The following is a 22,122-nucleotide window of genomic DNA, read 5'->3' as shown; positions in this document are numbered from 1 at the left end:
CTGAGACACTGTTGTTGGAAGTCAGAGGCTGTTTTTTTCTGGATAACTTGAGAAATTTATTTGGAGTCTTGGGTTGGGGGGAAGGGGTCATAGCTCCTCTGCTTAAGAGAAAAGAAAAGCTTTAAGCAAAAAGGTCTTTTTTAACCTGGTGCTTCTCTCCCATTTCAGGTTAGAAAAAGTCTATAGTCTTCTAAAAGAGACTGTGCCAAAGACTGCCGAAGGACAGTCAGGTTTGTTTGGAGGTGTAGAGACAGGGATCTGGGCAGAGACTGTGAGGTTGTGGGCTGGGTTGGGAGGAGGGGTGTGGAAGAGGAAATTCCCAAAGGCCTTTCTTCCTGAGGCTTGATGCTGCATGGGCAGAGTTTGGGGAAGGTTCTGACCTGTTACCTTTTCCCCTGCTTTTTTCCCTTGTCACTTTTGCCTCCTCTGGGAGGGGATCTCAATCTCCTGGTTGCTAACCTAGGCTCAGCATGAAAATTGAGTGGAGGGTTTGGCCAAAAGCCAGGGCCCAGATCCCAGCACACAAAGAGGGCTTGGCATGTGAATAGTGAGATAGATCAGTGCCCTCTCTCCTGTCTTCCTTTAGAGGGTCTGGCCAGGATGGTGTCGGCAAGCAGTCCTGTATAGATACAATACAGTAAAAGTGTCCAGGATCATCGATGCAGAGCTGGAAGGGGCTCCAGACACCATCTAGTCCCATTACAGATGAGGGAACTGAGGTTGAGGGAGTGACTCACCCCCGGGTCACACAAGAAGAAATTTGAGCCTGGGTCCTCCCGCTCCAGAGTCAGTACTCTTTGTCCTCCCCTTCCCGCACAATTGGGAGCTGTGATGTTTTTTCTTCTGTCACTGTTGCCGGCAGCAGCTAGCTTCCACTGGCTTAAGTGGCAGAGGCCCTTGTAACTGAAGGCCAGGAAGGGCTGGACACACCCGACTCCCACCCTGCCTCTCTCACTGAGTATTTCCTGGGAGCTTGTTGGCTTCCATTGAGTCTGAGTTTTTTCCTATTTGGGAAATGGTGAGAAATGACCCTTCCTTTGTACTGCCCTCAGACTGTCTATCCGCTCAGCCTTCTCCCTTGCAGCCAGCTCTCACTCAAGGACAATTTTTTTCCAGTGAATATGTAATTGAGACAGAAGGGCTCAGCTTTTGGGATTCCTCATTCTGAGCAGCACTCTGTCTGTTATCGTAGTGCCTGTTATGCTGGTCTCCGGAGATCAGCGAGTTCAAGCAGCCAAGGCCAAGGCCCAGCAGAACCACCTGCTGTTGGAACGAGAACTGCAGTGGAAGAAGGAGCAGCTGCAGGCGATGCAGGCCTCATCCAGCGTGCGGATCAAGGAGGAGCCCGTGAGTGAGGAGGAGGAGGAGCAAGGTGACAAGGAGGAGGAGCCCATGGACACCTCAACCTGTGGCAGCCTCAGAAACAAGCTGGCCAACGGGCTCCCTGCTGGGCGAGCCACAGGGGGTGATGCCCTCAACGGGCACCCCCCAGCAGGCTGTGGGGAAGCGCCCATGGCTCGGGAACTGAGGGCCTTTGTGGAGGCCACCTTTCAGAGGCAGTTTGTGCTCACTCTAAGCGAACTGAAGCGCCTCTTTAACATGCACTTGGCCAGCCTGCCCCCCGGGCACACACTGTTCAGTGGCATTTCAGACAGGATGCTTCAGGACACGGTGCTGGCTGCTGGCTGCAAGCAGATTTTGGTGCCTGTAAGTAACACTCCACAGTGGGCACCAAGGGCAGTGGGTGTTGCTGTTTAGGAGGGAGCCTTTATCTAGGCAGCTGTGTCCTGGAGCCCTAGAGCTTCTCCAAGCAGTGCGCTTCCTGTCTGCTAGCTTCTGACCCTACTTCTGCCGGCCCTGTATTTGTGAGTGGCCTAGAACACAGACTGTTGGGCAGAAGGGGAGGTGTTGGAGGAGTCGCTGTGGAGAGCCTGCCACCTGGATTTGAAGCATGGCGGTTCCACTCGGTGCTGTGAATGGTGGAAGACACTGACCATGGGCCCTGACGTAGCCCCCAGCATCCCATTGTTCCACTAGAAGTGGAATGGTGGGGGGTGGGAGTGGGGGAACCCTGCCCTGGCCAGCTAAAGTCAGCGTCTCACCAGCCCCTGAACTCTTTCCAAGATCCCATGGGCTAAGCTAACCAACACAAAGTTATTAGTCTTTTCATGATAGGCTAAGTTTGGGGTATTTGAATTTGGGGGAATTGACCATAGCTCTCACATTCCAATAGCAATTTCTTCGGATAAAAATTGGTGTTTAATAGATAGAGAAACTGAGGGGATCAAATTTATGCAAGACCATCCACCTGTGAAGGTTCAGGAAGGGCAGCCGCATTCAGGCTCCTGCTGTTTCCATGACTCCAGAAGTTATCTGTCACCTTACCAGGGCTTCAGTCTCATTGGTTGGCTATGGCCTCCACATTGATTGGAAAATAGGAATAATTACCAACTTGTGGATTATCCTATTTATGGATGTTCATCACCAAAATAATGATGATAAAAATACATCCACAGGTGAAAGATGAGGCTGGGAAACTTTGAAATATTTTACTTCCTCTTCTTTTAATCTGGGCAGTTTATGTTTTTGTAAATATTCATCCATTTCACTGATTGTCAAGTTTATGGGCATACGATTGGGCAAAATAATTCTCAAGTATTGTTTTAATTTCCTCTTTATTAGAGGTGAATTCACTCTTTATTATTTTGGATACTGGTAATTTTGTTTTCTGCTTTCTTTTAATCAGATTGACTAAAAGTTTATCAATTATATGGGTTTTTTCATAAAACCAGCTTTTACTTTTATTTATTAGTTCCCTGGGAAACTTTTATCCCTAAATTTTTAAAAGGCAACTGGGTGACCGTAGAGACGGCACTGGGTTTGGAGCCAGGACGCCTAACTATGTGACTGTGGGCAAGTCCTTTAACTTCTGTTCACCTTAGTTTCATCAGCTGTAAAATGGGGATAATAATAGTATCTCTTTTTCCAGGTTGTTGTGAGGGTCAAGTGTGATGATATTTGGAAAGTGCTTAGCACTGTTTCTGGCACATAAAGGGTACTATATAAATGCTGTTATCATCATTACTATTATTTCCCCCTTTGTCAAAACATCTTTATTTGATTCAAAATGAGCATCCCGGAAGAATTGAGAATGGGGCAAGGAGATTTCCATTTACCAAGCACACCAGTTGGGAATTGTGCCTTGTGGATTATTGTGGGCCCTGGTCTTCTGGACCAGGGCTTTATTCCTTCTGCTTGCTCCTGTTTCTATCCGGCTGGTATAGGTGGAGGTGGGACAAAGTAGGGCTGTAGCTTTGACATCGTTGGAGATGCTGATGCGAAGGTTAGGTAGATCTTGGGTGCTGAGCAATGCTGTGGTTGTAAGATTCAGGCCTGTGTACATGAAGGCTGAAAATTGGGACAGTAGTCTTCTGTTGTTCCAAAGACTTTGTTTCTGCCAACCCCAGAGGCCTGACCTTTGCTGGGCAGTCACAAAGGGACTATGTCAGCTCCTTCAGCCATTCTTTGGGCTCTCTAGCAGAGACCCAGAGCCTAGTGCCCCTTAGGTGAGGCACCAGGGAAGCCTCATATCTAGGGGATGGATACTGCAGCTCAAGAGAGAGATCTACAGTTCTTACCTGTTCCTAAGAGAGTACTTCAGGTTCCTTGTGGCCACTTCTTCCCCTTGCCAGCTGGATTGGGGGCAAGGACATTCTCTTGTTCCCTTCTTTTCTTTCTCTTTAGGAATTGGATCTGCATAGAATGAATGGCTGTGTCAGGGAAGTAGGGAAATAAGTCCCTGTGTCAAGTCCCTTCCTGTTAAGGAGCTCAGAGTCAAGAAAGAGACAACACACAGTTACGTGCAAACAAGACGATAGAGACAAAATAAATGGGAGATAATGAGTGTGGGGAAGGTCCTAGGGAAATGGAGGAAGGCTTTCTGCAAAAGACTGAGAACCTCTTTAGTTGAGACTCCACTTGAGTTCCAGGAAGAGACAGAGAAGAGGAGGGAGAGTGATGCAGGCCTGGGGCAAGGCTAGGGAAAATGAATGACCTCTAAAGTTGTAATGTCCTGTTGGAGAAACAGCAAGGAGGCCAATGCAGCTGATCTGCGGAGAGGGGAATGAGGTGCGAGAGGACCAGAGAGGTAGGAAGGGGCCAGGTTGTGAAGAACTTCAGAAGTCAGACAAGGTTTTGTTTGGTTCTGGAAGTCACAGGGAGCCACTGGAGTTTTTGGAATAGAGGGGTGAAATGGTCAGACCTATGCTTTAGGAAAATCAAGCTCTGCTCACATGTGTGCTGTGCTTAGTTTCCCCCACAGACTGCTGCTTCTCCTGATGAGCAGAAGGTGTTTGCACTGTGGGAGTCTGGAGACATGAGCGATCAGGTAAAGGAACTCCTGGCCTATTGCACTAACGGCTAGGTGAAAAGAGGGTTTCTTTCTGCCAGATTCTCGAATGGCATGGAGGTGGGAGGAGGGATAGGGGAGGGCGTCTACCTGTTAGCCACTGTTGGCCCCAGTAGGTGGAGGGAAAGGGTAAGGACTGAATGTACCTAAGCTTGTCCAGATGTACTTCACTTTCAGAAAATACAGACTTTAAAAATCATTACTGGGCATGCATGGTGACTGTTTGCATTACAAAGAGTTACTTGATTTAGGATTCACCATAGTTTTTGAGTTTTGAACAGTTGGCATTTTTATAACCATGAAGGTCATGGGTTTCCCCATAAAGTCATAAGTTTATCTTAGTACTTTGAAAATAGACCTAGACCAAAGTGCTCTTTTGTGAAGTGAGGCACACCTGCTCTGACCATTGCAGGAGCCCTACTGAAGTGTGCAGCTGGCTTTCCCCAGTGTTTTCTTCCACATCCCGCTTTTAGGAGGGGGGGATTTAAATAAAAGAATACCTTGGGCTCTTTTCTTCTTTTTGCATCATTAGTGGAGGCAGCATGATAAAGTGGACAGAGTGCTGGGCTTGGAATCGTGGAGAACTGGATTCAGAGCCTACCTCTGACCTTAATATCTGTGACTCTGGGCAGGTCATATGCCTTCTCTGTATCTCAGCCAACTCCTCAGAACTTAAGTCATAGATCATTGATGATCTGTGTAGATTATTGCTTTTACTGTACAGTGAATCGTTTTTGACATTCACTTTTATAAGATTTTGAGTTCTAAATTTTCCCCCTGCTCCCCTCCCCAAGACGGCATGCAATCTGATATAGGCTGTACATGTACAACCATATCAAACATATTTCCACGTTAGAAGAATGACTCCTTTTTAAGAGAACAGACTAAGTGACTTGGGCTAGAAATGGCATTGATAGCAAGTAGTTTGGCTGTCTCCCCGCCTAAAGCAGAGCTGAAGGCCAAGTGCAGTTCTCCCAGAGAGATGAGGTGGGTTTCACGTCCAAGAGAGCTTAACTATATCTTCCATCCCCCTTCAGAAGGAGGGCAGGAAGGACAACTTCCTGTGGAAGTGCTTCATCATCGTCTTCTGAACTCTTAGCTCATCCTGTCTTGTGTCATGTCTGTGAATTTCTTGTTTGGAAATTTTCCTTTCTCCAGAATGAGCATTACAGGTGATTGTGTTTTTCCTGCCACTTAAGCATCGACAGGTTTTACTTGAAATATTTTCCAAAAATTACCGGGTACGTCGGAATCTGATTCAGACTCGACTAAATCAAGAATGTGGAGAAGACCTCAGCAAACAGGAGGTGGATAAAGTGTTAAAGGTAATAACCCGCTTGGGGTGCATCAGATAAAAAGGCTCTCCCTTCACGGCCAGGCACATAAAATACAGAACGGACTATTTTGAAAGAGCTCTAGGTGTGGAATTGGAGAACCAGAGTTTGATTTCCAGCAGTTCTGTTTTACTGTCTATAATGACCACAGTCAAGGGAAATGAAATGGTGTGCTCTCAGGATCATACAGCTGCAGTAGGAGCCTTATTAGGCTCCTAGACTTAGAGGCAAACATGTTTAACTCCTTCATTTGATAGGTGAGAACAGTGAAGCTGAAAGGGTTACCCAAAGTTAGGCAGGTAGTCTAAGTTGGCAGAGCTGGAATTTGAACCCAGGTCCTCTGAACTGTCTCTTAGCGAACAAAACTGGAGTTAGAATTTAGTTCTCCTGACTCCCAGTCCAGGGTTCTATTATATCAGTTAACCCTTTTGAGAAAAATATGTTTTACCTAATAATTTAGATTTTTTAAAAACCATAGCATTGCTTAGAAGCATGGAAGTACAAAAAAAAACCCAAGTACACTTTTCAGTTTTTTCCCCCACAATATCCTTGTATTGTTAGAATAGTCTTCATTTTGCTTTTTCCATTTCATAAATGAAGAAATTTTAGGCTGGCCTGGTAAAGAGATGTGTCCACATGTCCATGTTGGGACTAGAACCCAGGTCTCCTGACTCCTAGCTGTTCATTAACCTCTATGGTTTAAGTGTTTATTGGTGTCATCAGTCAGGACATCATGAATGTAGCTGAGTGAAGTTCATTGTAATAATTTCTCATATCTGATTTTTCCCCTCCCCTATCCCCAGGACTGCTGTGTAAGCTATGGCGGCATGTGGTACCTTAAGGGAACAGTGCAGTCCTGACAGTCACAGTGAACTGCTTAACCCCACAAATGTAGGCCAAAGGATGGTACCACAGTGAGCAGAGATGGAAGGAACACCTTGGCTTGCTTCAGGGAACATGGGGCGGCCGCGGGGCATTGCACAAGCCAGCTACAGAGGTGGCCACATTGAGTTTGCATGGCCAGCTGGAGGCAGGAGTGCTCCCAGGAGAGATCAGCCAGGACCCTCTTCCAGTATCGTTTGGAATTCCTAATGTATTTTACTTCTTATTTGGTTCCATTCTAATAATAAAAAGAGAATATACTGATATAGGTGAGATGGAAAAAAATCATGGCTTAATATTTTATTTTGTAATTCAATGCCAACCGAGTTAAAAGCTCTGTTTACAAAAGGAGAAAAGCTTGAGGTTTTTAATATTTAAAATGCCTAGAAGCCGATGCTCAGTCTTAGATTTTCTGTCTATAAAAGCATCTGCCAGTTCCATTAAATAAGCCAAATTGCAGTATAATACTGTTGGGTTTTTATAGTTATTTAAAAATTTTAAACAATGTTACTACCTTATGTAGCAACTTTCTCTTAATTGTTTACATGAAACAGCAAATAGAACAGACTTATGAACTAAATTTCTATATTCTTTTGACCTGTTTGCATATCTATGCAAATAAAGGTAAATCCTGGACAATATGTAAGTGTAGTTATCACAGTTTGTGATGTATAAATCTCTATTTTGTGTATTTTAAAAATAAATGCTAACATAAACTCTTGGCATCATTTTGGTGCCACATCTTTTTATGACAAAAGAAAAGCAATGTAATCAGCTCTTAAAGCAGTTGCACAAAAAGTGGAAGATCCTTAAATAGAAGGGAAGATGAGATTTTTGTTGTCATGTCAAAACTAGATGTATCCAAGCTCTGATGAACAGGTTCTTTGCAGAGGCATTACTAGTTCATCACTGCCAGTAGTTAGACCATGTGAGATACTGGGAAATTGACCTTTTTGCCCGCATATAGTAAAGCGCTCCATTGCCAATCTGCCTTGTATGAAATCTGAGGGTATCCTTTATTCACCCTCTTCATACCGACTACGTAGGATGGAAAGCTTTGGGAACTGTGTAGAAATTCATTTGTTTTCATTAAAGGACCACTCCCCTTCGATGGGTGACCATCACTGCCAGCTGAGTTAGTTATGAGACAATCAGAATCTTAGAATCTCAATCTCAGACTTGGATACAGACTCTGGTGATTATTTTAGTCAAACTATCTAAACAGGTATCTTTTTCACAACATACCCAACAGTCTTCTGCCTAAAGGCTTCCGGTGATGGCAACCTGAGCTTCCCTTCCCTTTTTAGTCAGTTCTTTTTCTAGAGGTAAAGTATTTTTTAGGTGGTAAAAATACAGGTGATCCTATTTTGTTAAAATCAAAAAACCAAGATGAGAAATGGAGTTTAAAAGATTTTTAAAATAGCAGTAATTAAACTGACTAATAATAAAGTCCTGTAAGGACAGCCTCTGAAAAGAGTATCCTGACTTTTGCCATGAAGAAACTTCCTATTCGCTGAGAAACTTACGCTGTCATTGGATGTAAGTGCAACTGGATCTAAATATGAGAAAGTATCTCTGGCTTCCAAAAAATGCACATTTGAATGCAATGGATAATAGTGAATGACTTGGGAAGATGGAGAAGAGAATGATAGTGGGTGACCGAAAAAGCCAGTGATGAGAAAAATAAAACATCTGAATTGAAAGAAATCTAAAGTCTTTAAAATATCTTTTTTTTTTCACTGCATAGCTTATTTTTCTTTTAAAGTGGTCATATTTCAGGTGGGTAATCTGCATTTGGGCAAATACATGAAAGATATGCAACATTTAGCTTGGTTTGTCTCCTCAAAAAAGTTACCTAATGGATTGCATATTGGTCAACAAAGCAAAGTATCTCTTGGTTTAGACAGGTATTTAGTTATGTAGCTTAGCAGACAATACCAAGTACCAAGCACCATCCAAGTTTATAGAAATTCAAATATAGTTAGAGCTTAAATCCATTAGAAACTGTGACACAGAAAATAGCTTTTTCAGTCTTAAGTTGTTTCTTTTTGAAGGTTTCTCTCGTGACATATCAGAAGGAAGGGCATGCCTTTTTAAAATTTATTAGCCATCTAATGTATTAGTCATATATATCCATCCCCTTTCCCATTAAGGTCAGTGAAAGGCACATACCTCAGTTTTTGTCTTATCAGCCTTATACACAATATACATGATCCTGAAGATGTTCTATCCATATAAATATAGTTATATCTAAATATATTTATTTGAATTCAACTACTTGCATATCAAGGGAATTCTTATATCCCTAATTTCGTGATTGTAGATCTAAATTTTTTTTTGTTTTTCTGAAAGTGAGAGTATATGATCTCTATTTTGGGTTCCCCTGGTGCTGTTCTTAAGTTTGAGACTGAGGAGAGTCTGTGACTGAAGGTGGTTCTGTTTAAAAAAGTTCTGTTTTCTCTACCTTTTGAGCAGTGTGACATTGGAGAGGGGGAAGGGAAAGCACTCGGTTGATATTTTAGTTAAATCAGTAGCCACCTATGTGCCAAATACTGCTAGGGATGTAATTATCAAGTGAGATCCTTGGCCTCGGGAGCTTGGCTTGCTATTGGGCTTGCCATTAGGCCTAAAGTATCAGTTTCCTTATCTGTCAAACTGGGGGGGGGGGGGGGGGGGGGAGGCACGGGGGTTGGGATTGAACTAGACTTCCAAGATCCTGTCCAGCTCTATTTGATGACTTGTATACTACTGGGGTTTTAGTATGAAGAAAGGCAAAGGATAGTGTTCCTTACAGTTGAGTATAAGCAACCTACAGAGACAACTTGATCTTCAGGGGAATTTTAAGTTTTTTCATTTTCAGGCTTTTGTAAGAAATAGAATAAATAAAAAGTGCAGTGAAAACAGTAGCAGAGGTCGTGTTAAACTTAACTCCCAGAGATGGGAGGTTTTCCATGTATGCCCGGTGAAGTGAGCCTTTCCAGTGACAAGTAGCGATGCCACTTATATTTGCATACCCCCTCTTGCATCTGCAACAATGCAAAGTGCCAAATAATTGAGCATTTGTCTCTAAATAAATGGTGGTTTAAACTTTGTTTCAAAGCAGCCGTGCAGTTTTTAATTCCTTATGAATTTCTTTGTAAACATTATTTGCTATTTATTAAAGGGGCAGAATAGATTTGGCCAGGGGAATATCTTGAAGATGGTATGAGTAACAGACTTGTTTGTTCATTTCCATAGATTGCTTTATTTTTAGAAAAATATTTACAGTAGTTCAGAACTCCAGTTCTTTTAAATAGTCTTAATTTATAAGAACATATATAGGTCATGTGTAGATATGCTTACACGCTGGTAGAAACAAATACTGTTTAATAAGGAAACAGACAGGAAATAAGTTTTTACAACTTCTACAATTAGTGAGAAACACTCACAGAAATCCTGGAACTGAACAAGAGCTTATTTGGCCAGCTAGCCAACAAACCGCCATCTATTAAGACGGAATATACATAATAAGTAACTTCTGCCAAGAAAACCTTGGTCCTAACTCAAGCCTCAAGAACAATCCCCATGCTCCTCCCCCTCCCATTTTTCCTTTCCAATGAGTTCTGAAAAACCTGCTCTTGAAGATAGGCAGGATGCAAGAACAAGGGTGGAGATAACCATTTCTCCACGTTCATAGTGCACAAAAGTATGCTTTGTGAATAACTTGCCCTCCTTTGGTTCTTTCTGAGTCGTGACGAGTAACTTGCCTTTAACGTTGAAAGCCAACTCTAGGTAATACCAGACGCAATCAAATTAGGAAATACAGTCTATCCTATTACAAATTACATTACCCAGTGGTCTATCCTCTGGTACGTTTTCCATAGCTAATTCATGGTATTTTAAAATCATGTGTATGGGCCCTATACACATTTCAGGATAGCTGCCTCAAACGTTGACTTTTACTTGGTTTTAAATGATCACACTAAGCTACCTCGAGCATGTGGGTGAGAATGACTTGCCCACTTTGAGTACCAGTGTTTCCAGACCCCGCCCTCCCACCACAAGTACACAACCCTTCTACGTACATCCTGTTCAGCTTTTTTGGGAAATAAATTCCATTCAAGTCCATGCACCAGCCCCTGTTCTGCAGAGAGCAGGCTGGTTTTGTCATAGCTCCTGACCCTAACGGCTACTCCGTCCTCTCCTTGCTCCATGCATTTGCGGGGTCATCAAAGAGGGAGACTTCGTTTGCAACACTCACATCGGCCACTGCATAACATGGACCAACTTATAAACCCTGGCTTGAAGTGGAGAGATGAGAGAAAAGGCCTAACAGCAAGAGCTAGAGTGCTGCAGCTAAGAACGCGGCGAGCGAGACTGGTATTTTGTTCTTTGTTCGTCTATCTCTTGCTTGGTTTTCTTGATGCAACTAAAGATCTCCTTGAAGAGAGCTTTGTATTCTGGAGGAGGGCTGGTGGCAGAACTAGGCGAGTCTGGAATGATGCTGGCCAGCTCCCGGCTGCTGGGGACGGGCTCGGCTTCCCCACTCCTCACCTTCCGGGCTGGGCTGGGCCCCCTACAAGTCTGCACAGCCTTATGCTTCAGGGAGTCCTCCTCCTGCTGGCACTTCTTTAGCAGCTCTTCATATTTGACCTTCAGAGCCCGGTACTGGGTGTCTACTTCATGTAACAGGGAAATGCCTCTCTGCTTCATGGCTTCAGTTTTCCTGATGCAAGTCTCGTCATGGCCCTTAACGATGTCACTCCCGGCCAGACTACTCAGGACTATCTCGCTGCTGCTGCGTTTGAGAGGCTTTCTGCTCAGCTCTGGCCCAGCCAGGAATATTTCCTCAAGCAGGGTCTGGCTGGGCTCTTTGATGGAAAGGAACAGCGAATCTGGCACCAGCTTTTCGACGCCGTTCACAAAGGGATGTTGCGTCTGTAGCATCTGCCGCATTTCTGCCACCTCCGCCTCCAGCTCCAGGGCCCGGGCTCGGCAGGCATCGGAGGCTCCCAGCTGCTGCTCCAGGTCACAGTTCTCCTTCAGGACCATCCCATACTCCTCCTCCATGGTCATTCTCTTCTTCCGCTCCAGGCTCAGCTGGGCCTGCAACATCGTGATGGTTTTTTTCAAGTTCTCATTTTCTTCTTCGTCAGGAGTTTGCTGGTTATGCATAGAGGTTATCTTCTCAGCAAATATGTGATCATACACAAAGTGCCTGGGGGGAGGGGAAAACAACGCACAGAAATTATTAGGATTTTGTCTCCGAAACCATCATTGGCTGCATGAGACTAGTGAGCAAATTCATACTCAAGTCTTTTAATCATAAACTAAAACTAAATACTTCATATTTAAATTCTCTCAAAGAACTTCCATTCCCAGAGAAATCTATTCCTAGGTGGAGAGTGGTATGATAACTGACAGGGGAATTAAGGGTCAAATATTCCCCACTGTCACCTTCCTCTGCTAACAGACAAGACTGCTTATTAACAGGCAGCATGCTGGGCTTAGAATCAGGAAGACCTAAATTCAAATCCAGCCTCAAACTTCCTAGCTGTGTGACCCTGGGCAAGTCATTTAATCTCTGCTTGCCTCAGTTTCCTTAACTGTAAAACAGGAAAAATAGTAGCATCTTCCTCCCATGGCTGTGAGGTTCAAATGAAATATTTGTGAAGCACAGTGCCTGGCACATGGTAGGTGCTAAATTAATGCCAGTTTCCTTATCCAAAGGCTAGGGCAACAGTCTTGTCTAACTGAAGTTAAAATCTACTTCACTGGGGTGGCTGGGTGGCACAGTGAATAGAGCACTGGCCCTGGAGTCAGGAGGACCTGAGTTCAAATCTGGATTCAGACACTTAACACTTACTAGCCAAGTGACCTTGGGCAAGTCACTTAACCCCAATTGCCCTGCCCTCCCCCCTCCAAAAAGCAAAAAAAAAAAAAAATCTACTTCACTGCAGTCATAGGTGGGGGATGGAAGGGAGGGGGGTCTAAGACTAAAAGAGGTATATGAAAAAAGTGCCTCAGTGATGGGTAAGATCCCTCCTGAGAAAGAGGCAGCCTGAGACCACTGAGGAGAGAACAGACCTGGCCGCCTTCATAGGTCTTAGGAAAGAACAGAAGGTTCAGATGTGGCAGGCTTTAAAAATTGTTCTACATAGCCAGAGACTGACACAGACTGAAAGAAATAGACAGCCTTAGAACAAGAATCCTCAGAGCTGGAGTATGGCTCCTTGAAGAAGCCAGATAACCAAAGCCTTTTCCCTCAAAGAACCCTGTCAGAAGGTAACATCTCAGAGAACTAAAGTACTGCTGAGTCTCACAAAGATCACTGGAGTGCTTCAGCAATCATATGTGCCAATTCCTTGTGTGCTGGGGTATACAGTTCATGTGGGCCTGGTCACTGGAAACCATAAAGGGCTGCAGTTGGCCAGCTTGATACTCCTTTCCAGAGTAAAAGTCATTTTCTCTGGCAAAGAAAAGCAAAGTAGGAGTTGACCAGTTGAACTTTCCCCCATTTCTCCATGATTGTCCCATCTACCCCTACACAGCAGCCCTGTTCTGGAGAAGATGTGCCAAGACATCAGATGTCAGCTGTTGGCTATCAGACCCTCATGATGACGGGCAATCTTTCCCACAAACCTCCAAAGACCTCATTCTTTTAAGATACCACCATGCAACCAGGAACCTAGGTTCACAACTTTGGAGTCATCTTTGAAGCCTTCCTTCCCCCCGCCCCCACTTGCCCCGTCTTGTCAATCCTAACCCTCCTACATCCTTCTCTTCATTCCTACAACACCTACCCTGTCTCAGACTCTCACCCCAGATTGTCACAACAGCGTTCTACTTGATCTTCCTGCTTCTGTTCTCCACTTTAACCTCCACCAACTGCACGCTGGTGTTCCTAAAATGCAGTTCTGATTATACCACTTACTCTTCAGTGGGCTGGCATGTCAAGTCCTCTACTGTTTGGCTCTTATCTGGCTTTCCAATCTCGGTTAATATAACTCACCTTCACCCACTCTCCCTTCTGGTTAAACTGGCCTGCTCACTATTTCTCATGTTTATAATCTTCCCTCTCTGCTGATGTACAAGTGGTTGCCTCATGTAGGAAATGCCCTCCCTCCTCACCTCCTTATCCGAATCACTAGCTTCCTTTAAATTGCAGCTCAAGTCCTCCCATGTCCTGATTCCTTCAGATGTCAGTGCATTTGAAATTACACCGTATACTCTGAATTTTACTGATCTGCATATCTTTTGTACTCTCCTTTTAAAATGTAGGCTACTTGAGGGCAGGGACTCATATTCTTGTCATATCTCCAGCTCCAAATACAGTGCCTTGTACACAGTAGATGCTTAATGTTTGTTGACCTGATGCTATAAGACAATTAACTTTCAATATGATCTGGCTTGGTCACACTCACAAATGGCTGTGATAAAGTTGTGAGCCAACATCATTTGTTTCTACTTTGTCAAGGATCTACACTCAAATTTGGACTTAGAGTTAACTGTGACACCAGTTCCTATGGGACAACTTGGATACCACAGTTAGGCCTTCCTGAGGCCATAAAATACTTTATTCCCTTGGAAGAGTTAGCAGAGAGAGGCTCCTGCCTGTCATTTACAATGTTTCCTGAGGGAATTCCAGGCCATCATGAATCCCTATATTGCTTAGTTCATAAACTGGTACCTGAACTATTATTACTCCCCTATTAGGCACTCTGGATTCCAGGTCAAAAGAACTTTAGTATTTCTACTCCTCCTTGGGGTTTGGAAATACTTCCACCAGTATGGATGGATGCTTAAGGTGGTTCCTACAGGCTCATATTTTAACTAATTAGTAATCAACCATTACACAGCCTCATCAGCCAGAAGAATGTTATATAACCAGTAGCATTTTTCATAAAGAAGTATCTGTTTCCCATGATTTCAGAATGGCTATTTGTTAATGAGGAAACATTCTGGCTAATAAAGTATCTATTTAATTAATCTTTGCCGAATGTGAAAGTTCAAAAAAGGTACCTGTAAAAAAATCTATCTTAGGATATCTTCAGATAAATGAACAATGTGTGAGACTGAAATAAAAGAAACAGCTTTCATGAAGTAATTATAAAGCCAGATCTACCCTTCCTCAGATTTCTAGCCCCAGGTGATAATGGTTTATACTTAATTGCCATTAATGAAACAACCCACCATTCATAAATCAAAGCTATGGGCCACTTGGGGTTTAAAAACTAACTTTTTCAAGAAAGGTACATTTTGAAAAGTATATGATTTCTGCTCAACTGAAACCCTGAATTCACCAAGCACTGAAAAATGTCTTTGCTTGTAAATATAAAAGGAAGAGACAGGTAGCAGCTTACTTGCGAAGGTCATAAAGCTCCTTCAGACATGAGAAGCTGTGCACTGACTTGCGCTGCTCACATCCCTCCTGGCTCCCCCTCCGGCCACTAGAGGTCTTCAGCTCCTCCATCTGGTTCTGGAGGTGGTCAACATGGCTCTGTAGGCATTCGATTGTTTCGGTCAGACTGGAAGGAAAGAACATAGACCAATTACAGCTCGTCACATTCAATCAAGGGCATGAGCCGTGAAGAGAGATTAGTTACACTGAAAGTGGGATTCCTTAATTGGAAACGACTTCTGTTTAACCCACTCTCCTTTATCCAGGGCACAGAAAACAAGCCAAAACTTTACCATGTTATCCCTTCAATGGATCACCCTTCACTCACTTCTTGTCCTAAGTCAATTTCCAGGACAAGAAACTAGAGGAACCTTACCTTACAATCTTTTGCTGAGATGCCTTGCTGTCCGAAACTAGCTTCTGATTGGTCTCTTCTAGTTCCCGTGCAGTAACATCCAGCTGTTCATAAACCTTTGCGTGTTGTTCGTTCATTTGTCGTAGGAGCTCCACTTGTTTGGTCAGGTACTACAAGGAAGGCATGATGAGGCTCTTACAAGCTTAACCAAAGAAGACACTAGTGGCTTATTTACTGAAAGAGTGACTTTAAATCTGAATGGAATGGCTGGAAAAGAGCAAAGGACATCCCTGAAGTTCCAAACTTTCCTGACTGTTACTATATATCTCTGGGAAATTTTAATGTGTACTATAGCCATTCAAAATCAATGTTCAGAAGGACTCAACAACAACAAAATCTAAACATAGGGCAGGATAATCCCATAGGAGAGTAGGTTTTAGAGGATATAATTTCTATTTAACTTAGTTTGCTATGAAAGCATGAGTAATAAATTCCTTTCAAAGAACAGTAACAACAAAGGCTCCACTGGAAGATTCTAATTAAAATTTTTAAAATGCTTTCTCGGGGGAATTAATTAATTTTGGCAGAAAGTAATAAAAAAACACATTGCCTTAACTACAAGGAGATATTTCAGCTTAATACCAATCAGCCTCTCCTTCCCCCTTATTTTTAATTCTGTGTGAAATGTTCTCTCTGTAATCCTCTTTATGTGACAAACTTGCCACGTTATTTATTTCTGTAGGTCTAAGACTCCTTTCAGAAAGAGCTAAGGATAAAGGAAAGAGGAAAGACACCTTATAGACTTAGCATTTAAAGTCACCTTGGGCTACGTTGTCCATCCAGACCAGTTATGTAGCCATTACAGCATAGATTAAAATACTTTTCATTTTCTATGCATTTTTATTTTGGGACCTGAAGCAGGTGAAGAAATTTTTGAGGTGGATTTAAAAATTACTACTATACATACATAATGTGCAAAGGTCACAACAAGATAGATGGGTTTTCTAAGATTACATAATACTCAGAAATAATATTACGAAATTAGGCAGTATGGTATCATCAAGACAACAGTAGATAACAACATAAGAAGACCTCAGGTTGAGTCCTGGTTCTGCAATTTATTTGCTATGTGGTAATCTCAGACAAGTTACTCAGTCTTCTTGACCAATCTTTCATCTGCAAAATGGAGATAGTCATTTTTACCAGACCAACCAAAGCAGGGCAGTTTGGATCAAATGAGATCGTGTATGTGAAAGAATCTTGTAGAATGTAATACTCCATGAATGTAAGATGGCATTATAAAAAACAACCTGTCTGAGGCAGATTTTCTGATGTTAAAGGTCATTCATGAGATTACAACACAAATTTTGTAACTTTAAGATTTATGTACAACCCATTTTTACTTGGCTACCTTGGACCAGTCACACCAGCTGTTTGTGGATACTTTATTTCAGATACTGAAGCTTCACATAACTAGATTTTCCTAGTTAAAAATTACCTCAAAGATGGTTTTTAATGTATCCTATATACAACTCAAGAAAAGAGATTAAATTTTAAACCAAGAACCTTAGCAGCAGATCAAGTAATTACTTATGCACATTCTCAGGAAATGTTTTCTGGGAAAAGCCATAAGTTATTCTTAGCTTCCCAGACAGGGTGGTACCTTTGTACCATGGCAAGTGACACCCTTTTCACATTCATTTGCTTTTATCTACTTCAAAGGTGGCTAGGTTGTAGAAGGGGGACAGACTCCTGGCTTGGGAGTCAAGGAAACTTGAGTTCCAATCCTATCTGAGACACAAGCTGTGTGACCCTGGGCAAGTAACTTAGCCTGTCTGCTTCAGTTTCCTAATCTGCAGGCATGGGGCTGTTGTGAGGAATAAATGAGGTAATATATAAAACCGGTGACCATTTCTGAGGCATCAGAGAGCTCTGCCCTTGGTGGCTAAAACATTACAAATATTATAACCAAAGATAAAAACTTGGACTATTTCAAATAAGATATTTGAAAACCTGAAAGCTAAAATTAAAGTCTGGTACTATGTTATTCTGTAGACAGCAACATATAAGCAGACCAGGCCATTAAAAACACAGAGTAGCAAATGTCTGCATACTATGTGCCATGCAAAAGTGAAATGTAAAGGACCAGCACCTGTAACGGGGAAGCATGTTTAACAAAAGCAACAAAACCAATTAGAGAGTAATGGGGCTTAAAGAAATTAGGTGGAGACATAACTCATTCTTACATAAGTTTGTTTGACCTCTTATCTGAAGTCAGAGCTAACAGGTTCTGAATGGAACCTAACCCAAAAGTTTCTCCAAGAATTTGCCATTAGCAAGCAAAAGTTGGGAATGGTAACAAATTAATGTAAATTAAGACAGGACAGAACATTTTAGATTAGCACCCTATGTCTCAACAACATCTTGGTACGTATTCAATATCTAGGCAAATAATTATTTGGCACGAGAACTGAATACCAGTTGGTGCAGTGAGACAATAAATGTCATAAAATTTAGGTACTGGCTAAAGCATTTGGTTGTTCAGAATGAGATAAATTACTCCAATGAATAGAGAATATTCCTTTCATCAATTAATTACCTGAGAAAAGAATCTCAAATCAGAAGTACTGCTCAGACTTAGACTTGCTGGTATGACAATGTTTCATCCCTCTTTACATAGCCAAGAGACCAAGTATGATGGAGAAATTTGAAGCTTCATTTTTTTCTCTCACTCAATACTACTATGTGCGGAGGGAGGACCTTCCCCTGGACCACAGCAAATAAACCTTTAAAACAAAGGACTACTCAGAGAGGTCACTTCCTTGAATGACTAGACCAGCAAGTCTTCAAAAAATTACATTAAATACCAGAGCTGAGGGATAGGCAGTCTTTGAAAGAAACAGTGTGAAAAGCTGACGTCACAACATAATTAGAAAGATTGGCTTTCCCTTTCAGCATTGGCAAAAAGGACAATGTACAGGTGATAATGTGGACTCTTTAATCTCAAAAAAGTGGGCTAATTGCTGCACCTCAGCTAGGAGTGCAAGGTTCAGGCAGAAAGCCAGAAAGAGCCAACATGGGGAATTAAAATAAACCTTTGCTCCCCTTCAAACACTCTAAAACCAACCATGGATCCAGTGAACATAACAGGAAAGGGAATGGGAGGGAGAATAAGAGAAAGTCTCCTTAAAGTGGATGGTCTTGGATTATATCCCCACATTTACTCTCACTGGTAAAAATCCTCTAGGATTTGCCCCGCTGGAGTAGTTTCTTTTTTCTTTCTTTCTTTTATTTTTTTGTGGAGGGCAGTTGGGGCTAAGTGCCTTGCCCAACATCACACTGCTGGTTTTGTGTTAAATGTCTGAGGCTGGATTTGAACTCAAGTCCTTCTGACTCCAGGGCTGGTGCTCTATTCACTGCACCACCTAGCTGCCCTGCTGGAGTAGTTTCTGTAATGGAAGTACTGCTTGTTTATGGGTTTCTAGGTTTATTTTCCAACAATTCAGAATTCTTTCTTGTCTTTTTGTTACTCTGAGATCAAGACTTCTTTTCAGAGGACCAATGGATTTAGAGCCCTAAGGGACCTGTGCAAAAATCTAACCTGGTAGTTTCCAAAGGATGGTCCCCTGGGGGTCCAAGAGACTCTTTCAGGGTTGGAGAAGGTCCTTGATGTCAAAACTATTTTCACAATAATGTTTTGGGTGGAGGCAATTGGGGTTAAGTGATTTGCCCTCTATCTACTCTGCCACCACCTACTGCCTCCCCTGCCTTTTTCACAATAATATTAAGACACTATTTGCTTATTAGGGCAGTTAGGTGGTGGGCCTGGAGTCAGGAAGACCCAAGTTGAAATCTGGCCTCCAACACTTACTAGCTGTGTGATCCTGGATAAGTCATTTAACCCTTTGGGCCTCAGTTTCCTCATCTGTAAAATGAACTGAAGAAGAAAATGGCAAACCACTACAATATCTTTGCCAAGAAAACCCTATATGGGGTCATGAAGAGTCAGACACATACCAGTGAACAATATTTTGCCCATTAAAATACTCCTCCCTTTTCCAGCAATATATATATCTGTGTGAGGCTGGATTCTCTTCACAGACTTCAACCCAAATGTTGCAAAAAGACTGAAAGGATAAGCATTCTGTCAAGCTGTTAAAGAGATGCACAAAAATGTGTAAAACAATGCCACTTCCTCTCACAAATTTTGTTTTGGAAAATAGCTATTATTCATAATGTGTTATCTATGTTAACCTGTAATGGATCTATTATTGTTATCAATTAATAAATGTTTGAAATTTTATCAATTTTTATTTCTAATATGGTAAATATTATCAAATATAAACCACATAAACAAAGGTTCTTTGGAACCCTCAATAATTTTTAATAGTATTTAATAGAGTCTGATCACATTGTCTCAGAAAGATTTAGTTTAAATTGAAATCGCTAGTCAGGAGCAGACAGAGCTAAGATTCAAACTTAGATCCTCTGACTAAGTCCCAAAGAGGGCTTATTCTACTATACGACTACAAGGCTTTTTGTTATTGTTTAATCATGTCAGTCACATCCGACTCTTCTTAACCCTATGGTTTTCTTGGCAAAGATACTGGAATGGTTTGCCATTTCCTTCTCTAGTTCATTTTACAGATGAGGAACTGAGGCAAACAGGACTAACTGACTTGCCCAGGGTCACACAGCTAGTGTCTGAGGCCAGATTTGAACTCAGGAAGATGAGTCTTCCTGACAACTGCAACGTTTGGTCTCCTCCCCTCAGTTCTTCCACTTCAGTCCATCCTTCACTCAGCTATCAAAATGACCTTCCTAAAGCCCAGGTCTGACTATGTTACTCATCCCTACCCTAGTCAATAAATTATAGTAGCTCCCCATTACCTCCTAGATCAAATACAAAATCCTCTGTTTGGCAGTCAAAGGCCTTCATAACCTGGTTCCCTCCTACCTTTACACATTACTCACTCTGTGACACAATGACCATGGACTCCTTATTTTCTTCCTCACCCAAGACTCCAGGCATTTCCACAGGCTATCTGTCCCCCAGGTATGGAACTCTCTCCTTTCTCCTCTCCACCTCCTGGGCTTCTTTTAAGTACCTGCTAAAATCCCACCCTCTACAAGGAGTTTTTCCTAGTCTCCCTTAAAGCTAGTGTCTTCCCTCGGTTGATCATCTCCAATGCCTCCTGTAAATATCCCGTTTTGTACATAGTTGTTTGTACACTGTCTCCCCATTTAGACTGTGAGCTCCCTGAGAATAGGGACTAGTACTCTTGCCTTTTCATGTCCCCAGCCCTTACTTAGTACAGTGCCTGGTATATCAGGAGGTGCTTAATAAACGGCCTGCTGGGGGTGGCTAGGTGGCAAGTGCTGGCCCCAGCGTCAGGAGGACCTGAGTTCGAGTTCAGTTCTGAGCCGTGTAACCTTGGGCAAGTTACTTAACCCCAAATGCCCTCCAAAAGGCAAAAAATAAAAATAAAAAATAAACGGCCTGCTGACTTGTCTCATTTTGTTTTAGCTCTGTACCTATGTTTTCCAGAAAAAACAGATTTTCAAGAGCAGACCTCCCAACACCAACAGTATTAAAATTCTGCTTGATAAATCAAAAAATGCTTCACCGAAACTTATGGACTCATATTTTTCTTTGTTAAGTAATTTTGTCTTTTTATTTCAAAATGACTATAAAAATGTAAGACATCATAGTTTGGGTCAGAGAGAACTGTAATGAGGTGGAAACTCTGCCCTTTCCTTTTCTCTCTAAGCATACCTATGCTTAGAAGATAAATGAACAAATTTGTCTCTGACAAAGTCTTCTGCCAAAATGCAGAGTACAAAGTTCTTTTTTCTCACAGAGAAAATTAGTTAGTGGCAGAATCAGAACTAGAAGGAAGGTCTTATCAATCCACATACATTTTATTAAGTGTTTAATACATGCTAAGACTATTGGGGGTACTAGTGATCAGACACAAATGAATAGTCCACATCCTCAAGGAATCCACAGGGGTGGGTGGGGGTGGGGAGTGTCCACACAGAGGTGCTTGCACACAGCAGGTGCTTAATAAATTTGCTGAACTGAATTACAACTCCTAGTTCAATACCTTTTATGCTCCACAATGCTGACTTAAAAACAGAATGAGGTTCTCTAAAAAGTTCAAGTACTCCTATTAAGAACAGTTTATGGATGAAGTGATAAAACTACCCTCTACTCTGTTCACAGATTGAAAACATGAACTTGAAAAGTACTTGTGGAATTGGAGAAGGCTATCCACTAATCTAATTGTGTCAGGCCACATTGATGTTCAAAGTAATCTGCCACATTAAATGTTTTCCTTCCTTTTCCCCATCTGTCCGGGATAGAAAAGCCAGTCCTGGAATCCAGAAAAACTTGATGCTCAGATATCAGTACTAGAAAAGAGCGCACACAGACAAGAAGTCTCAGAAAGCAACAGGAATATGTCCAACTAGAGCACAGATAACTAGATAACTTGAACTAAAATTCTCTTCCCACTCAGCAGAGTGGTGGCCAATCTTATCAGAATTGTTAAAAATCCAGGTTTCCAAAGAAGGCACAGTCTAGGTCTAAAATCCCCTCTAGTAAAATTCCCAGTAGTCTACTGCTTCCTTTAAAAGGTCAAAGGCTGCTCTAATTTACAGCCGCCCTTTCTTCCACTATGCATAAGGCATTTCTTGTGCTGGGGAAACAGAGACAAAACTCAATCACCTCAGCCTTGAAGGAAAGAACTTGGGTGGGGCT

At 42.3% G+C, this 22,122-nt stretch overlaps 2 protein-coding genes across 4 annotated transcripts in view; one reads left to right on the top strand and one right to left on the bottom strand.

Moving 5' to 3' along the window:
* POLR3E (RNA polymerase III subunit E) overlaps positions 1 to 8,331 on the top strand; it is a 29,431-nt gene extending 21,100 nt beyond the window's left edge. For all 3 annotated transcript variants that reach the window (XM_069084925.1, XM_069084924.1, XM_069084926.1), the window contains 5 exons: positions 169 to 230; positions 1,193 to 1,707; positions 4,310 to 4,387; positions 5,608 to 5,733; positions 6,546 to 8,331. In XM_069084925.1, coding sequence (XP_068941026.1) covers positions 169 to 230; positions 1,193 to 1,707; positions 4,310 to 4,387; positions 5,608 to 5,733; positions 6,546 to 6,602 — 838 coding nt within the window. In that variant the 3' untranslated portion in view covers positions 6,603 to 8,331. The remainder of the gene's footprint in view (positions 1 to 168; positions 231 to 1,192; positions 1,708 to 4,309; positions 4,388 to 5,607; positions 5,734 to 6,545) is intronic.
* A 1,510-nt stretch (positions 8,332 to 9,841) lies between these two features.
* The window catches only part of CDR2 (cerebellar degeneration related protein 2), a 34,115-nt gene continuing 21,834 nt past the window's right edge, over positions 9,842 to 22,122 (bottom strand). The window contains exons 3-5 of the mRNA XM_069084932.1: positions 15,381 to 15,529; positions 14,967 to 15,131; positions 9,842 to 11,821 (exon numbers count right to left, since the gene is read on the bottom strand). Coding sequence (XP_068941033.1) covers positions 10,960 to 11,821; positions 14,967 to 15,131; positions 15,381 to 15,529 — 1,176 coding nt within the window. The 3' untranslated portion in view covers positions 9,842 to 10,959. The remainder of the gene's footprint in view (positions 11,822 to 14,966; positions 15,132 to 15,380; positions 15,530 to 22,122) is intronic.

This window comes from Petaurus breviceps, unplaced genomic scaffold, assembly GCF_028583685.1.
Source record: "Petaurus breviceps papuanus isolate PSGF00001 unplaced genomic scaffold, PetGlider_PUasm1.0 175, whole genome shotgun sequence".
In the NCBI taxonomy this organism is placed as follows: domain Eukaryota; kingdom Metazoa; phylum Chordata; class Mammalia; order Diprotodontia; family Petauridae; genus Petaurus; species Petaurus breviceps.
The sequence above is the reverse complement of the archived record's forward strand: the minus strand, read 5'-3'. Positions and strand labels throughout refer to the sequence as shown.